Source organism: Equus asinus, chromosome 16 (assembly GCF_041296235.1).
Source record: "Equus asinus isolate D_3611 breed Donkey chromosome 16, EquAss-T2T_v2, whole genome shotgun sequence".
Classification (NCBI taxonomy): Eukaryota; Metazoa; Chordata; class Mammalia; order Perissodactyla; family Equidae; genus Equus; species Equus asinus.
Genome location: NC_091805.1, coordinates 5784227 through 5811607, shown reverse-complemented (window position 1 = coordinate 5811607; position 27381 = coordinate 5784227). Strand labels below are relative to the sequence as shown.

General features: G+C 43.6%; 1 protein-coding gene across 1 annotated transcript in view; it reads left to right on the top strand.

The window, feature by feature from the left end:
* Window positions 1-27381, top strand: part of SLC35D1 (solute carrier family 35 member D1) — a 52919-nt gene that overhangs the window by 10426 nt on the left and 15112 nt on the right. The window contains exons 8-11 of the mRNA XM_044749049.2: window positions 1253-1345; window positions 19349-19416; window positions 20539-20617; window positions 23936-24018. Coding sequence (XP_044604984.1) covers window positions 1253-1345; window positions 19349-19416; window positions 20539-20617; window positions 23936-24018 — 323 coding nt within the window. The remainder of the gene's footprint in view (window positions 1-1252; window positions 1346-19348; window positions 19417-20538; window positions 20618-23935; window positions 24019-27381) is intronic.

The window sequence follows — 27381 nt, the reverse complement described above, 5'->3', positions numbered from 1 at the left end:
AGCGTGAGTCATCGGGCAGAAAGTTAGTGCCGCATTTCAGACTGAACGTAGCTGTTGCATTTAAAGCATTTTTAACTTCAAAGCAGTCACACTAGTAACAGATTTATGGTAGAAGTAGTAGAAACATGGATAATCGAGAGGAAGAAAACTAAGTCTGTAATCCTACCGTCAGGTGAGAAGCAGTGTTCTGGCGGATGTCCTTCAGTGTGTGCACATGGACACACTCAACTGTGGAAAACTTTAAACAAGGGGGATGATGCGTGTTTCCTAACCTATATTTTGTTTAGTGCTGTTTCATGAACACATTTCCTTGTCAGTCGGTATTATTAAACGTTTTTAGTGGTTGCATACTGTTTCATTATGTAGTTATGTGACAGCCTAATCAACTAGTTTTCTCTCGTTGGGTATTTGTTTCTAGTTTCTCGAAGCTGCTTTTGAGAAGGAGTTTGACTTTTCCCATCTTTCAGTGATCTTTCAGTCACAGAAGTTAGTCAGGTATCGCCTTCTCCTCTCTCCTCCAAACTCTGGCCTCCTTTTTCGGCGACTCTGCTTCCTGCTGAGTGTCTCAGGCATGTGAGAATCAGAGTGGACCCAGCGGTCTCATAGGCTCCCTGTGTTTCAAGACGTGTGTGGTCCTTCGTTGCTCCCCAGTAGCTGAGGGCGCAACTAGTCATCCTGTGTTTTGGGAGTTGTGGATACCGTAATCTTCATCTGTGTTGTGGCTCACTTGCATGTTGTCAGAAATACTTCACTGGGAAGCTCTGTGTCTGTGTTGGTCTAGGTATGACTCTGTGTGCCTGGATCTGTCCTTCTGTCTCTCCTAAATGGCCTCTGTTATGGTTCCGAAAAGCCCATGACTGACTGATGACTTGAGTCCATTCTGGAAAGGGACGGGCCACAGGGGTGTGTGTCTATAGAGCTGTGTGTGTGTGTTCGGAAAAACGTCTTCCCCACTTGCTGTTTTGAGGCAGCAAGTTGATGTCATTTTTATTTCTCTGATCTTAAGCACTCAAGGAATTTATTTCAAATGAATTTAAAATCTTGTAAGTTTGCTTTTTTGTTTGTTTTGAAAGCTTAGGTGATCAATGTCTGCAAAACTTCTGACTTGACTAATTTGCTGTGTATTTTGTAGGGGAGGGGGGTGTGTGTGTGTGCGTGTGCGTGTGCGTGTAATGGGGGTGACACTCTGTATGGACTTGAGTATTTCTATCCGCTAGAGCCAAATGAAACAGCTAATTATGTCCTGTCCTAGGAGCTGGGAAAGTACGGTCTGCTCTATTACAATGCTCTGTTCATGATTCTGCCCACCCTGGCCATCGCGTATTTTACAGGAGATGCGCAAAAGGTAAGACTTTCTAATTATGGTTCAATGGCTTATGTTTTTGAATTGTATTATTATTTACGATCAGAAGATAGACTGGGGGGTTGTTAAAAAGAATGTGCTTCTTAAGTGTCCAAAACCAGAATTTACTTTTTAGCTTGCTGATGTCATGCTAACCTTTTCTCTTGGCGTAAGTATTGGATAGTCCTAAAATCGCTCAGAATAGCTCTGGCTGTCAGTGTAAAAATAGCGCCTGCTAGCTGGTGCCCTTCTCTTCTGTGCCAGCAGGACAGAGGAAGGGAACTCTTACATTAAACTGCAAAATAGGAGCAGTCACGAACCATTCTTGAGAAACGAAAAATCCTGAAATAGCAGAATTCTTCAAACCCAGACAAAATGCTAGGCTCAAATCTCTTGAGCTCTGTTTTTTGCACAGTTTTCACCTGGCTTAAATCCCAAGCTGGTTTTTTCCCTCAGGAGCTATTTAGCACTTGTGTGGCGACTTAACCATATAAATAGCAACTAATAGAAGAGTTTACTCTTTCTGCAAATGTTTAGCCAAATAAATCCAGAATAGAGGAGCAAAATAAATCCAGACAAGAGTTTTTTCTCTAAAACAAGCTCGTATTCATAGGAGAAAAATTGATACCATTTTGTTAGAATTCACACAGTTTTGCAAACTAAATGGAAATCTAGAATTCTGCCAAGGATTTCTGTCCCAAGAGTCCGTCTAGCGATTCTTCTGGCGAGTAGTTTCTTCAGAATAAATGTGTTGGTTATTTACTCTAATGACAGTGACAATTCCCACAAACCAGTGGGAGCCGGAATAAAGAGAAGAGGTTTTTGAAAGTAGTTAGACTGTAAAAAATTGTTCTTGCATCAAAGGCAGGACAGGAGTGACTGCTTATAAAGCTGTTTTGTGTTTTCATCAATAACTCTTTCTTTTAAAAAACTGGCATAGGTCACCTGGAACATGTGTCAGTGTTTTAATGAACTGTGACCTGGCTGCCAGCATGCCTAAGAATGGCTCCAAAGTAGGACACAGAGCTATTGCTCTGACTAATAGAGGGTGTTGAATAAGTATCCTGTGGCTTTGAAAAAAGTGGGAAGAGAAACTAACATCAATTGATTCCCTGTTATGTGCTGGTCACTTTGTGTACGTAATAAAATGTAGTCCCCATAATGCCCTAGAACAGTGGAATTATCCCTATTTTACCAGTGTGGCAGTAGAGGTTCAGAGAGACTGAGTAGCTTGCCCAGTGTCGTACTGTTGGTGGGTAGTAGAGTCAGGATTTGAACCTAAGCCTGACTCCAGAGGCCGTGGTCTTTCCTCAGTGTTCTGCCTCCCTTTCGAAGTGTCTGGCAGGAGCACCCCTCGCTCTGGCTTTGGGGCAAGAATGAATGTGAAATAGCCAGGCCGCTCATGGCAGCACAGAGGGTTCAGAATCTTGAGGCCAATCTGCACTTGGGAAAGTTGGAAGAATTAATGGGGTTAGGTATTCTACAGACTTGGCAAAGGTAGAATTTTCATTAACTTGAAACTTTGACTAGTGGCTTGTAGCTACTTGAAAAAATTGACCAAGGAAAATATTTCTTCATTCCTGAGTAATGATCATTTATCTAGAAGTAATCTGCCAGGTTGTAGCATAATTCATGCATATTTCAAAGTTCAGTAACACACATTCAATTTGAGATGCTTCAGTATAATTAAGAAGGTTTATTCATAGTGGAAAAAATTACTTTGTCGGCTATATTAGGATGAGATTTAGGTTTTTCTCTTACTCTTTTTTTTTTTTTTAAGCAGAGGAGTCGGATTTGAGTGATCTTTTTGTTTTTCCCAATGAAAGTGCCAGGCAGAGTTCAAAAAGGTTTATTTGGAAGAATAATGGTTTTTAAGAATGACAGAATTCGTCTAGGTACTTTGAAGGTGGAATGATAGATTAATTATGGAAGCTGAACTCACTGCTGTGTAATCAAACCCCATCGGTGTTTTGGGTTTCACATACATTTTTCTTCATCCTCACTCTTATTAGTAATTAACGTGGTTCTTATAAAACATTTAGTGGGGTGTAGATGGGCACACTGGCTAGCAGTCTTGCCATCTCATGCTCTTTTTCTTAACATTCTTTCCTTAACCTGCTCTGCCTCTAACAATCTCCAATGGTTATTAAGTGCTATTGTGTGTAGTGCTAGGTGATAAGGCTCAGGTGATAAGAAAAAAGAAGATGGCTTAGATGGTGTTCTTGCTTTTGAGGACCATACGGTTGTCTTGGGGAGCAACCTTGTCAACATCAGAGCAATGAACTGTTACGAGTTCTGCGGGAGAAGTGTTTCAGGGGCATTGTTGGGTGTAAAATGGAAGTGGGTCAGTTCTTTCTCCTTGTTGGGGATGGATGCCTCATGGAGCTTTGCCTACAAACAAAATTAAAATATGAGTGATGTGAATAATTAGTATTGTTTTGGGAGGCTGTGAATTAAACTTGAAACTTAGAAAGTGAGAGTTCTAAGTCTGTCACTGTTCCTAAATTTCTTGTGAGCTTATGAGACAAGTCACTACGATTTCATTCTATGTTCAATTTAGATTGGTGTTTCTAAGCATCTTTCTTATGCTAAGAAAGCCCTGGGCCAAGTTCTCTTGGGAATATGTGAGAAAGAGGAAACAGTCCTTCCCACACAAGGAAGACGTTTGGCGTGCTGCAGAGATGGTGTAAGATCTAGCACCAAAGCGCGTGCCTGTCAGTCAGTCCTGTAAGTGTTCAGGTTAGGAAGAAATCGGTGTGGGCTGAATAGCAAGACGGGCTTTTTAGGGGCTGGCCCCGTGGCCGAGTGGTTAAGTTCATGTGCTCCGCTTCCGTGGCCCAGGGTTTTGCTGGTTTGGATCCTGGGTGCTGACATGGCACTGCTCATCAGGCCATGTTGAGTCAGCGTCTCACAGCAGACCCAGAAGGACCTACAACTAGAATATACAAGTATGTACTGGGGGGCTTTGGGGAGAAGGAGGAGAAAAATAAGATTGGCAACAGATGTGAGCTCAGGTGCTCATCTTTAATAATAAAAAAAAAAGATTGGCTTTTTAGAGGAGCTGGGGCTTGGTTTTCTTATCCATCGAATGCAACAAGTACTGCTACCCTGTTCTGGGGGTGGTTGTCTGAGATGTAACTTAGAGAGGAGGCTGAGTGGCTTCCTGTTGTTAACCAGCACAGAGACAGTGGGTGGAGCCATGGGTGACCTGCTGTGTTCAGGAGGCTCGTAGAAGAGGTTGCAGTTCATTTCTTCCACTGGAAGGTTCTGTTTCTTAGTCATCAGTGGACTGTTGGTCCGAAGTCCTGGCAAGAGGGGTTCACATTACAGAGTGGGGTTTGTAGCAGGATTCAGGCGAGAGTTTTCTAGTAAGTCGGGTTCATTGTCCCTGTGTGTCTTTTAGACTTGTGCTTTATTCCAAAATATGCATACATATAAGTAGACAAACATTTGTGTATGTGCACATATTTTTTTAAGAGTAAACACTTGTGTGTGACAGTTTGTCTTTAAATAAAGCTCTTCCCGTATGAACAATCTGAGCCTGCTCCTGGCCTTTGGTAATACTTTACCTGGAGGGTGTGATGCCCTGTGCCTGACCGGATGCTTCCACGTACTCCTTTCCCTCATCCTCGTTGTCTGCCTGTGAGGTGGTTTGTGTGATTTATGGAGGGTGAGGACGTGCTTAAGGTTGCCCAGCGGCAGAGTTCCGCAGTAGAACCAGTCTGACTGACTCCAGATAGGTCCCTCCCTGGGTGCCTGGCTACATCTGTCTCTCAAAGCCCGTTGTTCCCTCCCTGACTTATTTTCCCTCCTACTGGGACTCCATGCAGGGCTTTCTCACAGACCAAGCGCTTGGGTGTGAGAAACGCTTCGCAGTAGTATTAGAAGTGGAGCCTGCAGCTTGGCCTTGTGGCCACTTAATTGTTAGAAATAATCATGTTTCTTTCATTCAGCTAATATTTATTGAGTGTCTATTATGTGTCAGGTGCTGTTCTAAGTTAAAAAAAAGAAAAGGCACGTCCCTGCTTTCAAGGAGCTTGCGTTCCCACGGGCGGAGATAGACTAGACATCGTTGCGTGCTGAGAGCTGTGTAGAGCCCGGAGACAGGAGAGGGGTGGGAAGTGCTGTTTGGGTAAGAAGGTTAGGGAAGGCGCTTCACCTGGGCAGACTCCGAGCTGAGTGGACTGGGGGACCCGATTGTGTGACTCTTTGGGAGGAGTGAGCCAGGTCGAGGGGAGAGCAGGTTCTCAGTGGTGAGGCGGGAGTGTCAGCTGGTTCACAGGGAGCATTTTCGGAATAGGGAGATGCCAGGAAAAGTCAAGGTGGACCTTGAAGGATGTGGAGGAAGAGAAGCAAAGGGAGTGCTCTAGGTTGACTAATAGCAGGAGCACGGGCACAACTGTAAGACCGCTCTGCAGGGTGGTCAGGAGGTGGAGGTCAAGGACTGGGCACTGGGAGAGACCACAGTGAGCCTCTTATTTTCAGTAGTTCCAGCCTCTTATTTCACAGATGAGGAAACTGGGGGCCAAAGAGGGCTCAGGACCAGAACCCAGATCTCCTGACTCTACTGCTAGTGCTCTCGCCCTTCCCACCACATCACAGCCTGCTCCCTTCTCAGTTGGGACCAGTGCTAGACACAGGAATTTGAAATTGTGCAGATAGTGACAAATCCCTAAATTTTTGTGATGTAAGTGGTACAATGGAGAGACTTTGGGGCTGGAATGCAGACCAGCAGCCTCCAGTTCTGCCTTGACCGCTGTCTGACCCTGGACAAGTCCCTTCTGCTCTCTTCCCTGCTTTGTCGTGTGGAAACTGAGGATGTTGCATCAGCTGAGTTGGTTGGTTCTCTGGGTAGGGCCCTTTCCGGGGCTGAGATGGTTTCTGAGAAGTAGGACACATGCCAGTGTGGAGACCAGGCTGCTGTGCTGACAGTTGGGTGAGCAGCTGCTCCTGGGCTTCTGAGAACCCAGGCTAATAACTGCTCTCATCTGTTGGACCCCTGGCTGTCCCGGCCCTGGGCCATTTTGCATGGAAGCTCCCTATGTATTGAATGAAAAGATCTCCAAGATATGTTGTTAAATGAAAAAGCACGGTGTAACACAATGTGTATGGCATGCTACCTTTTGAGTAAAATAAAAAGGGAAAAACAAGAATATATACACAGGGGTGGGCCCTGTGGCTGAGTGGTTAAGTTCATGCGCTCTGCTTCAGCGGCCTGGAGTTCACGGGTTCGGATCACGCATGTGGACCTACCCACTGCTCATCAAGCCATGCTGTGGTGGTGTCCCACATGGAAGAGCTAGATTGATGTACACCTGGGGTATACAACTATGTACTGGGGCTTTGGGGAGAAAAAAAAAGAAGATTGGCAACAGATGTCAGCTCAAGGCCAATCTTCCTCAAAAAAAACCACCAAAGAATATATAAACACATACCTTTTATTCACTTATTACTTAAGTAAAGAAACTCTGGAAGAATGCACATAAAACTGATAAAGTAACGGCCAATGTGTGTGTGAGAGAGAAGAGTAAGTAGAGAACAGGGACGGCAGGGAGACCTGTTTATCTTCTTATGTTGGATTGTAGAACCATGTGGATGTATTTTAGATTAAACCTTACAAAAGGAACAATAAAAAAAGATGAAGTTTTTCTATAAATAATATGACCATCCTGTGATGAATCATAAATTTAAAAATAACTGCGGGATGTGGGACAAATTAATTCGTTCTCATCATTCAGAGTGGCAAGCTCTTGACCCTGGATGCAAATGGAAGCAAAATCAGATCCCAGTTATTTTCCCCAAAATCCCACTGTAAACCTCGTTGGCAGCGGAGGGAAGACTTCCCTCTGTTAGGACAGGAATCCCGTCCGAGGGCTCTGAAAGGTCAGCTCCCAGGGAGGCAGAGTGGTGCACGGCAGTTGATGGGGCTGACATAGCCTTTCAGCAGGAATTGAAGGCTGAAGAGGAAAACTAAATTACCATCAAAATGGAAAGGCAAGATCTAGACGAACAGCTCATCCCAGTGGATAATGATGCCAGTCCTTGGCCAGTCATCCTGAGAAACCAAACGTGTGTGTGTGTGTGTGTGTGTGTGTGAGATTAAAAAGTTTATTCAGGGTTCTCAAAGTCCTGGGATTTTGTGTGTGTGTGTGTAATTAAAAAGTTTATTCAGGGTTCTCAAAGTCCCGGGATTGCCAGAAACCAAAGAACCAATATATTCAGCATTCTGTTTTTTTAAAACATATGTCTTCTAACTTTAAAACGTTCTCCTTTTTTAAAAACTATGTATCCTGTAAAAGCCAGCTTACTGTTAATGAAAGATAGCTCGTTAACCCAGATAAGGGCGGAACAGGCATCAGTTGACTAATGACTTCCCGCAGTGTCAGTCAGGACACACTCTGTTTAAACTTGGTGGTGGCTGCCTCCTAAAGGGAGTGTCCACAGCACAGAGGCATGATTCACAGTCACAGGGGCTGGAACTGGCTTTCTGACAGCACACGCTGCTAGGTGTGCTCACGTCAGGATGGAGGAACAGACCCCTTGCTGTAGGTCTCACAAGGCCAGCACTGTAGGCCCTGGGACCTTGTGTAGTGTCTTCATTCTCTCGCTGGTTAAGTTACATGGCTCAGATGCGTTTTACAGAAGTTGCTGCACAGATTGTCTACCTGGAGGTGTCTCTTACTCAGCATAGCTGACTGAACAGTGAAGAATTTTTAGGCTGTTTAGCCTGTCTGAGTTATTAATCTTTTCTGGGTCACTCCGTGGACCATATTGACTTATTCCCAAACCCTGAATCCTTCTCTCCGCATAGACAGGTCCCTTCTGCCTTCTGGGCCCTGGCGTTCTCATACGTAAAACAAGTGGGTTGGGTTAGTTATTCTTTAGTTAGGAATGACTAGATCTACACTTTGCCTGTATATTGTTTGACTGACAAAGTAATGTTTTTAGCCATTCTTTCCTTTGAGGATATGTGTTTTTCAAATAAGAGTCAGTGACCCCATTGGTAAGCTGGAGTGTGTTTTGCCATGATACATAGGTGTCACATAGGTGGCAGAGCCAGTGAAGATGTCTGAGTTCTGATTCATTGTCTGAGCTAGGAGCCGGGAGAGGGCAGGAGACACTGTGGCAAATGGCTACAGTAGTGCAGAGGATGGGGTGGTACCCAGGACCTCTGGCTCCATGAACTGACTTTCCCGGGGGCGCCAGGGAGCCATGCACGTCATCTGCACCACTGACATTATCTTCCGTCTTAGCAAGTTTCCTAGCAGTTTACTTTCTAGGATAAGGATTCCAGTTTTTTCTCAATAGTTTCTTGAGGAAAGAATTTTCAAAACAGAATGGTATCGTCAACCTTCTTCCTTTACCATGAAGTCCAAAGACTAAGTGGTTTATTTATTTTTAGACTTTATAGCGAGAAGGGAGGCACGAACACACACAGTGTCCCAGTCGTGCTCTGGATTTTACTGCTGGCAACTCTACTTAGCAGATTTTCCTGGGAGTGAGAGTGGGTGCATCTAAGACTCAAGTGCGTGTTGAAATTACTCCGTGCTTCGTGCTACATTGGGTCGGCTAGTGGGCGCTAATGTGATCTTGTGCGCGTGGCAGATGTTGCCCAGTCGCACAGCGTGTTCTTGCTGAGCCTAGACATAGCCTCAGTCTGTTCCCTCAGACGGCGGTGCACACAACCAGAGTCAGTCCGGTAGAGCTGGTGCGTAGGGCAAAATCTGATTGTATTCCTGGACCAGATTTTATTGATTATGTCATTGATGATGTAGTCTTATTGCCTAATCTTACTCGGATACTCCCGTTCTCTCTCAGTTTCCTTAACCTAAGCAACTAAAGAGCATATGTTTTCATTAAGCCTTTTTTTCCCCAAATGTTTTTGTTTAACTGAAAGTTTCATTCAAACCAAATGCCTAGTTTTAGGAAGCGGTAGGTCCATATGAGCCATTTGCCCATTGATTATGCCACGTTCTCTTCACGCCCGTGCTGGGTGTTGGCCAGTAGTACTCCATTACACTGCCTGCACCTGTAGAGCCAGGGACTTTGTTCAAAACAGAAGGAAAGGGGGCCGGCCCCCTGGCCAAGTCGCTGAGTTTGCACACTCTATCTCCCTGGTTCGGATCCTGGGTGTGGACGTGGCACTGCTCGTCAGGCCACATTGAGGAGGCATCCCACATGCCACAGCCACAGGTGCTCACAACTAGAATCTACAGCTATGTACTGGGGGGCTATGGGGAGAAGGAAAAAAAAGGAAGGGAATCCTGAAAAAGCATCTTTGTACATTCAGTCTGTAAGCACAGCGACCACTCAGCCAAGATTGAGGATGGCAGGGCTTGTGGCAGAGAGCCCTTCCAGTTCTGTGTCACAAGAATGACCATGCAGGTCATTTTCTGCACAATGGCTCTTTGTCAGCTTTCTCTAGAGGCAGAAGTTTTGTTTTAACTGTTTTTTTCCCTGATTAATAAAGTGCATGTTTACTGTGCCTTCTGTATTTCCTATCTCAGGGAGAAGAAAAATTCACTTGCGAATCTATCCCTGAAAGATAAAAGTGGTGGAAGTTTAAGTGAAGAATAATTTCTTCTGTATGTAAATTTTGTGTGCAGTTAAAGTGTCTGCCTTTCATTCTTTCACTCGATTCTCACAAGAGGCAGATGGAGCACACTGTTTCCCTGTTTGTAGCATAGGTGGAGGCTGAGGTTAAATGACTCTGTGATGGCCTCACAGAAAATTGATGGCAGTTTGACTTAGAACTCCACTTTTTGACTCAGTGATGCAGTAATCATAGCCATGTGGAGCCACCTAGGAGAAGAAATTCAGAACCTATTTCCTTGGTTTTCCCCAGGAGCACAGATAGAAAGATGGTAGGTGATGGAGCTGAAAGGTACTTACCAGCTGGATAGTTCTGGGGAAGTTACTTAACATTTCTGAGCCTGGAACACAATAGGCACTTAAAAAGCAGTAGCTTTGATTGTTTTTTAGCTATCCATATGGTAGGGAGAATGGTCTCTGTTGTTCTGTAGGACTGTTTGGGTCATAGTTATCCTACGCCGTACTTTCAGATGGCTACAGCTTTTTCTTTTGCAGCCAAAGATCCATTCCTGTGGCAAAGCTGAGGAATGCCACGGGCTGCTGGCGCCATAGACTGGCTTTCCCCAGAGACAGGCCTGTTATTTAGGAAAGAAAAAGTCCCATGAGAATTATTTTTCTATTTTTGAATTTTATATAAATAGAGTCATGTCCATGAGATTTATTTTAATCTACAGATATAATTAGGTTCCCAAAGGAGACTGTGCAGTGTATATTTGGGTCATTTTTCTGAATACCATTTAATGCTCAGTGTGGAGAACCTTGGGCTTGAAGCAGATGCAAGTCTACCACGTATTAGCTGTGTTACCCAGAGTCAGTCTCGTGTTGTCTTCTGGGGGCAGGTCAGGCTCTGCCGGCCTCTACCTCTCGCGGCTGTCGTGGGAGTCAAATGCTGTGACGTGTGCAGGAGCACTTTGCAAGCGATAAAGCACTCCACAGTGTAAGGCAGTCCTTTTGTTGCCGCAGTTTGTTCCTTCGTTCTCAGCAAACCTGAGCAACCATCTTCCGCGTGGTGCACCAAGGCCTGCCGTGGGGCCTGGCGCGGGACTGGGCCTTGGTCGATGTCCAGTTGTGCGTTGAAAGCAGAGGAGATGTTTAGAGCTAAAGGAGGAAGGAGCTCAGGTATATGGAGAGGTTTACTTGAGGTCTTTGCCAAATAACTGATTACTTTCCACTCCTAGGTCATTGATTAAAAAAATTAAAAAGTAATGTTTCTGTGTAATAATTGACATCATTTATTGAACTGGACTCCTTCATGTCAGGCGCTGGCTCCTTACAGTTTCTAATTCTGACAACAGCCCTGCAAGATGGGCCTTATTATTCCTCTTTTTATGTATGTGGAAACTAAGGTTCACGTAATCATCATGGTGCAGGACGACAGCTTACTCTCTTAGTGACTTTGTGGTGAAAGAATAGAGTAGCCAGGAAAGGAGGATCATTGGGAGTTGAGGAAGGTTCTTTGGCCTCAGATTTCTGTTATGTGTTTTAGCTTGGGTGAACTATCAGGCTGATCCAACATGCACGTTAGAACTGGAAGAAGCTTTAACATGCACCCAGTTTACCCTCCCTCCCAGCAGAGTCTGGCATAAAGAAGCGGTGGGGAGGTGGCACAGGGGACTGGGCTCCTGAACCCTGGGCACTGCTGCTTCAGGTACAGTGGCTCTTCCCGCAGGATATGAGTAACCTTTCCGAAGAGACTTCCGATGCCCATTTGCTGGTTGCTGGGTTATGCCGTCTCTCTTCAAAGAAAAAAATTTAAACTTCTTGCAAAAACTGATGAGTTGTCTGCAGTTAAAATGACCTTTTACCATTACAAGAAAATTTAAAATTATGTAGGTTTAATATGAAACTTGGAATCTATTTAGTAGCACGTACAAGTGGGTGTGTGGATATATTAAAAAGCAAAGCACCGCTCATCTGCCTGTGGAAAATGATGCTGAACCACAGGTCATGGGTGTTAAGTCCACCTCAACTAGTATTTGTGCCTGACACTTCAGGTGCTTGGAGCGATGCAGAAGTGACACATGACACAGTCCCTGCTCTCAAGTGATTTATAGTCCTGCTGGTAGAGACTAGTCTCCTGGGTCCCAGGCCAGTGCTTTGTTGTGCTTTAATGATTTTTCATCAGACAGCAGGTTGTGTTTGTAGGTGTGAAAGAGCATAGCATGAGACTGTATGCATGAATTCTTTCATCTATTCTCCAGTCATCCAGCAGTTATTAGACACCTGCTGTTTGCTGATCATTTTGTTAAGCACTGTGGATAGAGATAAACCACCAAGGCATTCACAGTGTTTGGGTAGATAGTCATGTACATGCCTTATTAGTGATAAAGTGTCAGTATCTGCACAGTTGGGCAGGGAAGAGACTAATGTGCAGTGGAGGTTTTGTGCACAGCCTCCCAGTGGAAGCATTGTTTGAGATAGGATGTAATTCAAATCAGTAATTGAATGTGGTCTTTTGCTTCTGGCCATGATGGAATAACAGGGATGGGACCTACCTTCCTGCCTTAACCTACTAGAAACCCAAACATATGTGAATAATGGTTTTTAGACATTGGACAACAGGCAGTGAAGGATTGTTGAGAGAGAATGGATTAGAAAAAGAAAGATATTAAAAAGACCTAAATGGAACTTTTAGGGATGAAAAATACAATAATCTGAATTGAAAAATAAAGCAGAAGGTATTAAACAGCAGATTAGACACTGCAGAAGAAAAGATCAGTGAATTAAAGACATAGCAATAGAAACTGTCCAAGACAAAGCACATGGAAAAGAAAGACTGGAAAACAAATAAACAGATTATTAGTGACGTGGGATAATATTAGGCGATCCAACATGTGTGTGACTGTAGTCCTGAAAAAGGGTGAGGAGGGCCAGAAAATTGAAGAGTTAATGGCTGAGTTTTTCTAAATTTGATGAAAACTCTAAACCTACACGTACAAGGTCGTCAACAGATCTTAAGTAGAATAAATATAAAGGAAACTTATACCATTAAAGAGTGATGTTTCATAATGCTAAAAGGGTTAGCATATCCAGTGGGCTTAACAATCCTGAATGTGTATGTACGTGATGAGAAAGTTTCAAAATACGTGCAGTAAAAACTGATAGAATAGAAAAGATAAATAGGCCAACCTACAATTATAATTGGAGATTTTAACATTCCTCTTTCAGTGATTGATAAAACAACAACTGAAGTTCATTAAGGATATAGAGGAGTTGAACACCATCGTTGACCAATTTGACTTAATTGACATTTATAGAACACTCCACTCAACAAGAACAGAATAGACATTCTTCTCAAGTGCACATGGAACATTTACCAAGATAAACTGTAGTCTGGGCCATAAAACAAGTGTTAACAATTTAACAGAATTGAAATCATACGAAATATGTTCCCTAACCAGAACAGAATTAAACTAGAAATTAATAACATATGGAAAACCCCCACGTATTTGGAAATAAACCCACCCCCAACTAACAGGTCAAAGAAAAAAATTACAAAGAAAATTAGAAAATATTTTAAACTGAACGAAAATCAAAACACAACATAGCAAAATTTGTGGGATGCAGCTGAAGTATTACTTAGAGGGAAATCCGTAGATTAATGAAATTCATCTATTAGAAAAGAAGAATAGTTTAAAATCAGTGACGCAAGTCTCTCTCCCTTAAGAAACTAGAAAAAATGAGCAAATTAAACCCAAAGCAAACGTAAGAAAGGTAAGAGCAGAAATCAATGAAACAGAAAAGCAATAAAGAAATATCAATGAAACTAAAAGCTGGGTCTTTGAAAAGATCAATAAAATTGCTAAGCCATGGCTATTGATCAGGACAAAAAGTGAGAATACACAAATTACCAGTGACAGGAAAGAAAGAGGGATGTCATTACAGAGCCTGTGTATATTCAAGGATAATAAAGGAGTATTAGGAGCAACATATGCCCCAGACGCAGAAACTGAGGTGAAATGGGCAAATTCTTGAAAAAGACAGACTACTAAAGCTCACACAAGAAGAGAGAGATAACCTCAATTAAATTAAATAGATAACTCTAGTTAATTAAAAGCCCTAGTTAGTAGGGCTACTTACCCTATTTTTATTAAAGAAATTGAATTTGTAGTTAAAAATCTTCCCCAAAAGAAAACTCTAGGCCCTCATCACTTCACTGGAGAATTGTACAAAATGTTTAAGGAAGAAATAATGCCAATTCTACATAAATTCTTCCAGAATATAGAAGAGCAGAGAACATTTCCCGATTCATTTTATGAGGCCAGCATTACCCTCTACCAAATGACAAAAACATTACCAGGGGGAGGAAAAAACTATAGTCCAAAAAAATACCAGCAGTATGTAAAAAGGGCAGTCTATCATGACCAAGTTGTGTTTACCTCAGGAATTAAAGTTAGTTTGACATTTGAAAGTCAATCCGTGCAGTTCACTATAATAACAAGAGTAAAATAGAAGAACCATGTCAATAGATGGAGAAACTCTATTTGACAAATCTGACACCCATCATGAATTTAAAATTCTCAGCAAGCTAGGAATAGACGGGAACTTGCTCAACCTAATAAAAGCCATCTACCAAGAAAATCTGTTGCTAACATACTTAATGGTGAAAGACTGAATACCTTTTCACTAAGATTGAGAACAAGGTGAGGATGTCCGCTCTTATATAATGTTCTATTCAACAATATACCAGAGGACCTAGTCAGTGCAGTAAGGTAAGAATAAGAGATCAAAAGTCAGAGATTGGAAAGGGAGAAGTAAAAATGCCTCTATAAAAAGCATGATCTTATATTTAGAAAATCCTAAAGAATCTAGGAAAGAGTGATTAGAATTAATTAGTGTAGCAAGGTTGTGAGATACAAGGTCAGTAGATAAAAATCAACTGTACTTTGGTTCACCAGCAGTGAATACTTGGAAACTAAGTAAATAATACTGTTTACAGTAGCTTCAAAATTATGAAATACTCGGGAAAATTTAACAAAATATGTCAATACCTGTTACACTGAAAACTGCAAAACAGTATTGAGAGAAATTTAAAAAGACCTAAATAAATGCTTTTTATATTTATGTGTGTTTATGAATTGAAAAACTTGATATTGTTAATTTGTCAGTTCTCCCCATATTGATCTATAAATTCAACACAATCCCAATCCCAGAGCAGGATCTTTTGTTGAAATTGATAAACTGATTGTAAAATAGTCAAATCAATTTTGAAAAAGCACAGGGTTGGAGGATTTATCCTCCTTGATTTCAGGACTGCTTATAAAGCTACGGTAATTAAGACAGTGTGGTATTGGATTAAGGGTAGACAGAGATCAGTGGAACAGAACAGAGTCAGGAAACAGAAATAGACCGTGTGGTCAATTGTTTTCGTCATGGGTGCCAAAATAAATCAATGAGGAAAGGATAATGTCTTCAACGGATGGTATTGGACCAATCTGATAGCTATATGCACAGAATGAACCTTGACTCTTACCTTAGGAAATACACAAAAATTAACTTGAAAAGTATTATGAGTTATGAGTTGCATTGTGCCTCCCCCATTCATATGTTAAAATCCTAACCCCCAGCACCTCAGAATGTGACCTTATTTGGAAATAAGGTCGTTGTAGGTGTAATTTGTCAAGATGAAGTCATACTGTAGTGGGGTGGACCCCTAATCCAGTATCACTGGTATGCTGATAAAAAGGGGACATTTGGGCACAGCCATGCACATAGGCAGAACGCCGTGTGAAGATGAAAGCAGACATCAGGTTGATGCCTCTACAAGCCAAGGAGCACTGAAGATGGCCAGCAAACCCCTGGAAGCTAGGAGAGGGCCGGGAACAGATTCTCTGCCACACGCCTCGGGAGGAACCAACCCTGCTGACAGCTTGATCTTGAACTTCTGGCCTCCAGAACTGGGAGACAGTAGATTTCTGTGTTTAAGTCTCTCAGTTGGTGGTACTTTGTTATGGCAGCCCTCGCAGACTAATACAGAAAGCATCATAGACCCACATGTAGAACTAAGAACCATAAAACGAGCAGAAAACACGGGAGAAAGTCTGTGACTTTGGGTTAGACCCAGGTTTCATAGGAAAGTCATAAAAAGCAAGAATTACAAAAGACAAAATTGACAAGTTAGACAACATCGAAATTAAATTATTTTGCTTTTCAAAAGACACCAGTAAGATAGTGAAGAGGCAAGCCATAGACTGGGAGAAAATATGTGTAAAATCATATATATCATGTATATATGATTAAAGACTTGTATCCAGAATATATGTAAAGGAAAAACTCTTACAACTCTGTAATAAGAGAAATAACTCGAGTAAAGTTTGGAAAAGATTTGGACAGACGCTACACCCAAGAAGCCATGCTGATGGACTCAGCCTCATTCTTCATTAGGGAGATGCAAATGAAAGTTACAGTGAGATACGTTTCCTTCCCCACTGGAAGGTCTGAGACAGTCGGAGTGCTGATGAGAGTGTAGAGCAGTGGGCTCTCCTCCGGTGCTGCTGGGAATGCACAGTGCTACAGCTACTCTGGAAGACCGGTGGCAGTTTCTTATAAGGTTAAACATACCTTTACTCAAAGAACCAGCCATCCCATTTTCCAGGTATTTACCCAAGAGAAATAAAAACGTGTCCACAGAGAGACGTACTCAGAGGTTCATTATAGCTTTATTGTTAGCAAGTCCTGAGAACAACCCAAATAAATGTCCAGTGACTGGTGACTAGATAAACCAATGGTGGTATGGCCATAAGATGGAATACTAATCAGCAGTAAAACGCGCGAATTACTGAGACAACAGCATGATTGAATCTCAGAAGCCTTCTGCCAAGTGAAAGAAGCTGGACATAAAAGACTGCATACTGTAGAATCCCATTTACATGAAATTGTGGAACTGCAAACCGCAGAACTCTGGTGACAGAAAGTAGACCCCAGGCTCCCAGGGCTTGTAAATGGGGGAGGGCATGGACTGTAAGGGGATAGGAGGGGACTTTCTAGGGGGGTAAATATTTCTCTTTTTGTTCCAGTTATACTGCAATATAATTGACATATGGCATGGTGTACAGTGTGTTGCTTGAGATGCGCTCATATACTGCGAGATGATTGCCGCAGTAGTGTGGGCACCACTTCCACCCCCTCCCCTCATTAACTGTTTCTTTTTTTTATGGTGAGAACATTTCAGATCTACTCTCTTAGCAACTTTCAAGTATATCACAGTGTTGTTGACTGTAATAACCATGCCGTACATTAGATTCCCAGAACTTAGCCCTCTTATAACTGAAAGTGCGTATCCTTTGACCAACATCTCCCCATTTTGTCCACCCCACTGCCCCTGGCAACCACCATTCTACTCCCTGTTTCTACAAGTTTGGCTTTTTTAAGATTCCACATATAAGTGAGATCATACAGTATTCATTTTTTTCTGTTTGACTTATCTCACTTTGCATAATTCCCTGAAGGTCTATCCATGTTGTTGCAAATGGCAGGATTTCCTTCTTTTTCATCGCAGAATAGTATTCCGTTGTATATATATCCCATTTTCTTCATCCGTTCATCTGTAGGTGGACACTTAAGTTGCGTCCATATCTTGGTTGTTGTGTGTAATGCTGCAGTGAACATGGGGTTGCAGAAGCTCTTGAGAGTCTGACTTCATTTCCATTGGATATATACCCAGAAATGAGATTGCTAGATCACATGGAAGTTCTATTTTTAATTTTTTGAGGAGCCTCCGTACTGTTCTCCACAGTGGCTGCCCCAGTTCACATTCCCACCAGCAGTGCCCCGCCTTCCCGTTTCTCCACCTCCTCTCCGACACTTGTCTCTCATGTTTTTGATAGTAGCTGTTCTGACAGGCATAAGGTGATATCTCATTATGGTTTTGATTTGCATTTCTCTGATGGTTCGTGATGTTGAGCACCTTTTCATGTACCTGTTTGGCCGTTTGTATGTCTTCTTTGGAAAAATGTCTACTTAGGTCTTCTGCCCATTTTTAATTGGATTATTTGGTTTTTTGCTGTTGAGTTGTATGAGTTCCTTATATATATATTGGATGTTAACCCCTTCTCAGATAAATGGTTTGTACACATTTTTTTCCCATTGCCTTTTCATTCTGTTGATGTTTCTTTTGCCGTGCAGAAGCTTTTTAGTGTGATGTACTCCTTCTTACTTATTTTGCTTTTGTTGTTTATGCTTTTGGTGTCATATCCAAAAAACTGTTTCCAAGACGAGTGTCAAGGATCTTTCCCCCTGTGTTTTCTCTTAGGAATTTTATGGTTTTAGGTTGGAATTTCTTTATCATGGTTGTAATGGTGGTTACATAGTATATACATTTGTCAAGACTCATTGAGGTATACACTTAAAATTGGTGAATTTTCCTTTTTATATGTTATGCCTCAACAAAGAAAGAACGTCTGCTGTCTTGTCAAGTGCTCTGTTAGGAATATGAGTAGCTAATGTGAAGTGGGTCCTTTCCCGGAGCTCACAGTCTGCAGACACAGTGGAGAAGGACCGCGGTTCAGAGAGATCAGAGCGTTGGAGAGAAGCACCGTAGGCACAGAGGAGGGAGTTCTGGATGAGGGGAAGCCCACAGAGTCGCTGCCTGAGTTTTAGCTTGTTGGGTGAACAAGAGTCAGATGAGTGTTGCGGGAAGGGCATTCCAGGCAAAGGCACTGAGTGTGAAACTGCGTGTTCTGTTTCATAAGCCACAAGGAGCTGGGTATTGCTGGAGCCCTGGAGCTCTGAGATTTATGTCCACATGGCCAGAATTGAAGCTGGACAGGTTGGCAGGGAGCTAAAAGGTGGACTGTTTCTCAAATTTGCTTATGAGCCTCATTGCAAGAGAAGTGGTGTACTTGAGAGGGACACCCTCCCTCTGGCTTAGAGTTGAGGTGATCAGTGCACCCTTTTATTTCTCTTCATTCCTTTCCTTTTGGCTTAAAAAACAAAACAACAACAAAAACCTTGCATTTACAATTAACTGTTTTAAAATAGTAATTCTCCCTGGAGAGACCTCAGCTGAATTTGTGTAACTCAGGCTGTCCTTGAGCTTTTACACATTCAGAGAGGAACTATGTCTTGATGTTTGAGAAAGCCTTTCAGACCAGCCGTCTGGGGGAGCTCTGAGACCACAGGATGTGGCTTGTGCCTACGGGCACATACCAGTCTCTTTGTACCAACAGGGAGCAGTGAGAAGCTCCCTCACATTACAGTTTGCAAAGGAGGGAATCTTCTGAAACTGCTTGTTGGTGCAACTCCATTTGTATGAAATTGTGGAACATGACTGTTGGTGGCGTGATGCGGAGAAGTGTGTGTGTGTGTGTGTGTGTGTCTAGTGGGAGTGGGTGCAGAGCTGGATTTTGACTCGTGACTGGAACAGCTGATTTTGAGGGCCTGCTCTAAAATCGGATGTTTTCTCGTGTATTACAGGCAATGGATTTTGAAGGCTGGGCCGACACCCTCTTTCTCCTGCAGTTTACACTCTCCTGTGTGATGGGGTAAGCCTTTTCTGCCTTGTTAGCAGGTGGTTTTCCTAGAGAAATTTCTTCTAGAGTCCTTTTGCCTCATTCCCCAGTATCCTATTCTGTCTCTTGATTGTGTCAGCATAGGATGTTAACCCCTCACATTCAGGTGATTTCACAGCCCTTGGGATTGTGGCCTCAGGGCTACTGAACTGATCTCAAAGTCATGCTTAGGATGGAGAAAATAAACTAGTATCTACCCAATAACCTAGTATGTGATAAGCACCATTATATTTCAACATGCGTTCTTTTATTTCATTCCTACATTAACTATTTTACAGATAGTGTTGCCCCTTACCTGTGAGAAAGCAGGCTCGGAACCCAGGTGAATTGTCTTAGTTTGTAGTTAGCAGGTGGCAGTGGCAGCCTTTGAATCGGGGGCCGTTTGACTGCTCTCTGCCGTGTTGTCTTCCCCTTAGAAGGGTGTGTGTGGAGGGCAAGTGCATGTCCTCTTCTCACCTCCATAGAGCTCTCACGTGTTCCTTCTTCAGCCATCCGTCCAGGTGACATTTCTCCCTGGGTCTGGCACAGGCCTGGCACACGGTGAGAGGGTGCTTGAGACTAAAGTTGACAGGGCACCTTAGTACTGAGTCGGGCTCAGCAGCCTCAGTGTAAATCTGAGTTCCAGCGGCTGCCACGTAGTTGTTAAGGGAACCTAGATCCCTTCATGAAGTAGTTCTGATTTGGTTTTCTTCCATCTGTAAGACTCTCTCTGGCCTTCGCCCTGGTCCGGAGGTCCTGTTGTCCTCAGGGGAGGCGCACAGCCCAGCTGGGCTCTGTGTGCTCTGAGCTCTCTGTTTGGGTTAGAGGAGTAGGAGCATGATCTAAAAAGGGTACTCAGGGTTGTGAAGGATGGTCTCCAGATTTTGGTGAGGATAACTGGGAAAACACCTGGTCAGGAAATGCACATGTGTTTCTCTTTCGTGACATTTTAAAAGTCTGCAGCTGCGGAACATGCAGGCTGAGGTGGGGAAAGCTCACAGTCGGTGGTGGAAAGTGGCAGCCCGGCCAGCACTGGCTGTTTCTCTTGGCTACAGATTATTATGAAGTAAGCAGCTGGGTCTTACTTAGAAGATGCCTGTTCCTTCTGTGTTCCAGGTTTATCCTGATGTATGCCACAGTGCTCTGCACTCAGTATAATTCTGCTCTTACGACCACCATAGTTGGCTGTATTAAGGTGAGTTGAAAAAATACTGTTATCTTTTGGGTACCTGCTTTATTTGACACTTGTTCCTCTAAAATAAGTCTGGCTATGGCCTTAAGCCCCATAATCCTTATTTCCTCACATAGTGTCTTGACAGTTTGACAGCTTGTGGTAATGGTTTCTGAAGCAATCTTTTAGAACTCGAGTGCACAGTCTCCACTTTCGGTCAGCTTAGCTCTGAGGAATGTGGGAAAAGGAGCGTGGGTTAGCGTGAGGACGGATTCGGCCTGCGTCAGACAGGGCAGACGGCGGCTCAGCACTGAGGCCTGTCCCTTTAACCTCTAGTGGGAACGGGTTTGTTCTCTGCCTCACTGGGTTCTGGCTGTTTTGTAGGGAAAGGATGCCTGCCAGAAGCTAATCAAGGGAGTGTTCCTCTGTGGGAGCCAAACCTTGAATGGGCCACTTTTAAAAGCTGACATTTCCAGTGATGTCATTTCCTCCTGATCATTCCATTTGAGGGAGGCTCATTTGTCATCAGCCAGGAGGGCCAAGTGCACTTGGAGATTGAGCTGAAGTTAGTGGCATGAAGCCCGAGGCCTCTCTCGTCGGACTTTGTTTTTTTTTTTTTTAAAGATTTTTTTTTTTAAAGATTTTATTTTTTCCTTTTTCTCCCCAAAGCCCCCCAGTACACAGTTGTATATTCTTCGTTGTGGGTCCTTCTAGTTGTAGCATGTGGGACGCTGCCTCAGCGTGGTTTGATGAGCAGTGCCATGTCCGTGCCCAGGATTCGAACCAACGAAACACTGGGCCACCTGCAGCGGAGCGCACAGACTTAACCACTCGGCCACGGGGCCAGCCCCCGGACTTTGTGATTCTCATGCTTTAAGATCCGCAAGGCCACTGCGTGCCTCACTTCCACAGTGTTAGCAAGTTAGGCTGGCTCTCTAAAAGGTGAGGCCGAGGCAGATCCTTGGTCACCGGGAGGAGGTTGCGGTGCCCTTGGGACTTTCTGATGCCCCATCTGTCAGTGGTGAGGGGAGCAGTGGCAGAATAAGGTTTTACTGCCTCGCCATGTTGCCTCTGCACGCCTCATGCATGCTGCCCACCTCATGCGTACTGCCCACCTCATGCGTGCTGCCCACCTGACCTCTAGAAACTGGATTTGGGTTAAAACTCCACGAAGTCTGTGGCTTCAAATCATGGCATTGGAGAGTTTGTGTGAATAGAATTCTAAATTAAGCTGTAACAAGTGGGTTGTGTGAATTCCATGAAAGCTGGAGACAGTTCGTCTGCGTTCTGAGGCCTGGGCTGGCCGAGGCAGCTTTAGCCCCCGGACGGACGCGCTCTCAGCTCTGTTTGGTTATGTAAAGTGAATGCTTCCAGAGCACAGTGGATGGCTTGCATCTGCTGAAGGAGAACAGCAGGAACACAAGGAGCAGGGCAGTTCGTACTGTGTTTTTAGCCAAGGACAAGGATGGTGCGAAAGCCTGTGTTTAATGTTACTAATTCAGCCTCTTTGCTTAGACTTTTAGTGTACTTTATTGTTATAGCGTGGGGCACAACAATGTGTTCGTTAACATCGAGTCCAGTACTTTTCTTTTGATATCTCCTCCTCCCTATACTAGTCCAAGAACCCTATGGACTTAGTCCAAAGGGATCAGTTTACTTCCAAACTCTAGAGGGAGGGAATAAGCTCGATTGTCTGATTAGTTTACAGTTTCTGTGGCTTCTCACGCCTACTGGGGTCGCTGTCGAAGGACGGCTTGCACTTTCAGACATGTGGGATGCGCTGACGCCCTGGCCGGTCAGGGCCCCGGCCAGAGTGGGGCTTCTTCCGTTAGCCTCCCTGGGTCATTGTTCCCCCAGGGGCTTTAAGCCCATAAACCCTTGTGTCAGCATTCTGTGTTTCTCTTAAGTGTTGGGGGAAATTACTTAGGATAGCTAGTTAAAAGTGGAAATTCCGAGGCCTAACCCAGATATGTTGACTCAGAATCTCTAAAGTAGAGCCTGGAAATCATCGGTTTTGACAAGGTTTCCAGGCGACTCTCAGGTGTGCTGGAGTTTGAGAATTGCACTTAGTTTTGAACTAGCAGCGTGGACTCTTCTGAGCTTCCTGTAAGCTCTGCTTTGGGGACGTTGTGGTCTTTTCCTGATAGCAAACCTTGGTTAGGATGCCCTTATAACACACCCACAGTTTTTCTAACTTCTGACTGATTTTGAGCAACAAGGATTGGGTTCTCTGTTTTTTCCCCCGTCTGAAGTTCTCTGGGCAGTTTATGCAGATTGTTCGGCCCTCTCCCTGGATCTCTGCGTTCTGGGAGAAGTCCTGTTCCGCACTTTTCGGCTTGCTTACTGGCCTTGTTTACTGTTTCATGGGATTTAATTTTATTTTTTCCTCTCAAATACTAAGAAAATCCACTCTAAAGTAACTTGCTGTGTCCATCGCTAGGCCTAGAAGAGGCTGATGTAATTTTCAATGCTCTCTCAAAGGGCAACCCGTTATAAAAATAATTCTGAAGTTTGTTTTGACCTTTTTAAAACACTGTGGTGCTTTACTTTCTGCTTCAGAGGCCTAATCCAGGAGAGCCCAGGTACTTAAAATGCTTGTGACATTTACCGTTTATGGCAGTAACAGCAGAGGGAGGCAGGGACTCATGGATGTAAAGGAAAGGAGGTTGGGGAGAATTGAATAAAAGTTTAAACTTTGGAAAACTTTTATTTCACGTTTGTGGTCTGAGGGTAATTAAAAAGGAGCCAGATACGCCCAGATGTCGACAGCTGGCAGTTTAAGGGAGTCAGGAAAGGCGATTTTAGGAACCTACTTTAGGTGACTTCCTGTGTGTTTTTTAAGATAAATCAAGGAAGATTCCTCTAAAAACAGTCTTCAAGTTGGGGAACTCTGCTCCGTCCCCTTTCTCCTTTTCAAAAGATGCTGCCTGTGAGCAGGTCGTCCTCCTTCGTTCTGCCCTCACGAGGCGGCGGTTGTCCAGTGGGAGGTGACTGACTGTGCCTCACTGTTTTCCCCGGCAGCAGCAGCATCTTCTCTGTTGAGGTTCACGGTGTCAGCCCTGTCACGGGGCGGGGGACGTTTGATGGTCTTGTCAGTATTCTGCAGGATTGTGAACGCTTTCAGCTTCTGGAGAGAGAGCCTGAGAAGAGGCTGACCTCATGGTCTCCTTGTTAGTGTTCTTGCTCACGCTGCACTCATTTTAGGATCGGCAGGTTTTTGTTATTGTCTCTTTGTTTTTGTATTTTAAGGGTCGGTATTGGGTCATAGTGTGGATGAGTTTATGTGAATATTGAAAAAGCTCGGTTAAACCTATGTAACAGTATTGCCATTTTTCTTTTTAGAATATATTGATAACTTACATTGGAATGGTCTTTGGTGGAGATTATATTTTCACATGGACAAACTTCATTGGCTTAAATATCAGGTAGGTTAAAATATTTAAATGTAACCACTTTGACAAGTGGGGTTTGGATGCTCACATGATGTTGTAATAAGGTTGGGCTATTGATTGAATCCAGATTTGTTCACTGATTAAACAAACACTTGGGATGCTTACAATTGTGCTGTATATTTAATGTCAGTAGATGATGCTTTTTAAGAAAGGGGGAGAAAACGGTTCCATGTTCTGTGCACAGCATTTGGGGAATCTCTGGGAGTTGAGCTCCTTTTACTCAGCCTTCGGAGAAGAGTCCTTTATTTATTATGCTAGACGGCAGTGCAGTGTTCTCGAAAAAAGAGTGCGCTAAAGAGTACCAGCTCTGTTAGAATTGTTTTAGGTGTATCTGACCTTGGACAGGGCACTGCGTTTCTTTAGACTTTATCTTCATCACTGCCGAGGGTGACTCGTGTGATGGATCTTTCTCAGTTTGAGAATTTTGAATCTCATGGTTTTAAATACTATTGATATACTTAAAAATTCTCAAATTTGTCTTTGGGCTGGACCTCCGTCCTGAACTGTGACTTGTATAGCTAACAGTCTGCTTAATATCTCCAGCTGACATGGCCAAAACTGAACTTCTTATATTTCCTCCAAAGTCTGCTCCAGCCACAGCCTGTACATCTCACTTGATGGAGACTCCATCCTTCCAGCTGCTCAGTTCAGAAACCTGGGAGTCATCCCTGACTCTTCAGTGTTATGCCTGATATCCAGTGTGGTAGCCAGTTCTGGTGGCTCTGCCCCCAGAGTACACCGTCCAGAGCGCCATCTGCACTGGTCGCATCATCACCCAAACCACCACATCACTGTCCATGCTTTCACGCTTGTGTCCTTGCTTTACCTCATCCCCTTCCCCCAGTCAGTTCTCAACAGAGTAGAGAGTGTGTTTCTTGTAAAAGGTAAGTCAGAACATGTCACTCTTCTTTTTACCACCCCGTGCCCCCGTGGCTCTCCATGTCCCAGAGTCCTGACAAGGCACTCCAGGATCTGTTCCCTCGTTACCTCTCCGATTTCTGCCCCTGCTTCTTTTCTTCTGCCTGACTCCACTTCATCCACACAGACCTCCGTGATGTTTCTGTAGAGTGCTGGGCATGCTGTCTCTTAGGGCCTTTGGACAGGATGTTTCCTCTCCCTGGAGCACTGTTCTGCCAGATGCTTGCGTGGCTGTTTCCTCTACCCATGCACGTTTCTGCTCAAATATTCCCTCAAGGAAGTCTGTCCTGACCACCTGACTGAGAACTGCAGCCTGCCCTTCCCCTTCGGGTGCTCCCAAACCCTCTTACTCTGCCTTTCTATTCGTCCTTTCCAGGGCACTTACTCTCTTTCTAATATACTGTATAATTTGCCCATTCGTGTTTATTGCCTGTTTTCTGGCTGCCCTGCTAGGATGTGAGTTCCATGAGGGTCGTGATCTCTGCCTATATTGTCCACTGAAGTTTCCCCAGTTCCCAGAATGAATCCTGGTAGTTGCTTAATAAATAGGTGTGTAATGGATTCTATATGGATTGGTGAAAAAGCACTTGGAAACTACAGAACTCTCTCCTAGAATCTGGTGGTATCATCGTTTTAATTTTCAGCAAGTTATATAACTCTCTGAGCTTTTATTTTTTCAAATGTAAGCAAATGATAATACCTATTCTACCTTCCTTATGGATCAATATGAGAATTTAATACTAATATTATTACTTGGCTAATAATTCATTGTTGCCCTTTCCCTGACATTTATTTGCCACTATTGTTGTTTGTCTTTTAGAGGAAAAATCATTTGTTGTTTGTGGGGCAGGAGTTGGTGGGAGGGTGGGTGTGTGGACCTGAGGACGGCATGCTCCAGGAGGAGGGTGAGTGGTGCATCTCAGCCCAGTTCCCAGCTGCGGTCCTGATGCTTGCCGTCCCAGCGACTTTGAGTGAGCTGTTTATCTTTCTGAGCTTCAGTTTCCTTGTGTGTTGCAGATGAAGATACCTTTCTCTTTAGAGCTGATAGAATGAAATAATCTAATGAATGGAAGGTGCCTGATTCACTGGTTGCTCTCTATGCTTAGTAAATGTCAGTTTCTTTCATTAACGTCTGTGAGTAAGGGCCAGGATAAGAGGAGCAGCACAGTGAACTAGTTCTGATCTGGACGTGGCCAGTAATCTGGATTAAATCTGGATTGAAGAATCATATGACACCGTGTAGACCTGACTCAGAGATGTCTTGATTTTCTGTTTGTCCCCTTCAGGTACCATTTTGGCTTCACCAGAATGGAGCAAAAGCTTCTGTTTGCATTTTCAGATCTCTGCAGTTCAAGTCTCTTATAAGATAACACAGTGGCTTAGAAGAAAGGTTAGGTATCTTTTCACATTGCAGGCTGTTTTAAAAACACTTCAGTGCCTGAGTATGTTGACTGTTAGAACTTAGGTAAGCCTGACATGTATCGAATCCAACGTTTCAAGCATTCGCGCAGTGGAATTTCCTTTTGCGTCAGATAGTTCTGGCTAAACAGTACCATTTTGCTAGCAAGGTAGTTGATAATGATGTCATTGGTACTCTGTCCCTATGTAGTATTTTTAATAATTTGTAATTGCTGTCACGTTTTATTATAATCAATTTTACATGTCATATCTAATCCCTGTTTCGTTATAAGGTTAGGGAGAAGGAAGTGATGTACTTAGCCAGTCAGCATTCCAATTATTTGCCGAGTTGGGAGTAGAATCCAGGTGACCTTGTGTTCAAATACTCTTTCCATTACAGTGTGCTTTTCAGCTTTTGTAAAGTATATATTGTCTAATTTTTTTTCACTTTTTCTCTTTAAAATGAAAATTATGGTTTTACTGTTTACTTTTTTTGACTTCCACTAGTTGGTAAGCAGACTCATAGGTTGTGGACATTACTTTTATTTTTTTTAGTGTAAAACCCAAACTTCAAGTGACTAATTACTAGATTTCACTTTGATTGGAAATGGTGTCAGTCTGTTCTTGGCTGACTGCACTTTGAAGGAAATCACTAATTGAACAGTATTCTTAAAGGATTCTGTGATTGAACCCAGATACGTCTCACTCCCTCCAACCTGCCCCGTGTCTGCTGTTTCAAGAAGAGTTTGAATAGCGCTCCTGGTCAGGTTCCAGTGCGGGAAGCCAGGGGTGTGTGCTGGTGGCTTCTCAGGCTCCATCCAGGTTTGATTCTGTGACCTGAGGAGGCTCTTTTCCGTAGGGCTCTCTTGGGAGCCTTGCTGTCCCCAGCCCCGTTAAAGGCCTCTTCCATGGCCGGTTGTGAGTGCTCCCCAGGCCCACAGCAGCGGAGGGGAGGACCCGGGGGGGCAGCGAAGGGTGGTGCGCGTGGGCGTGTGTGTGTCCGTCGGAGGCTGGGCTCGG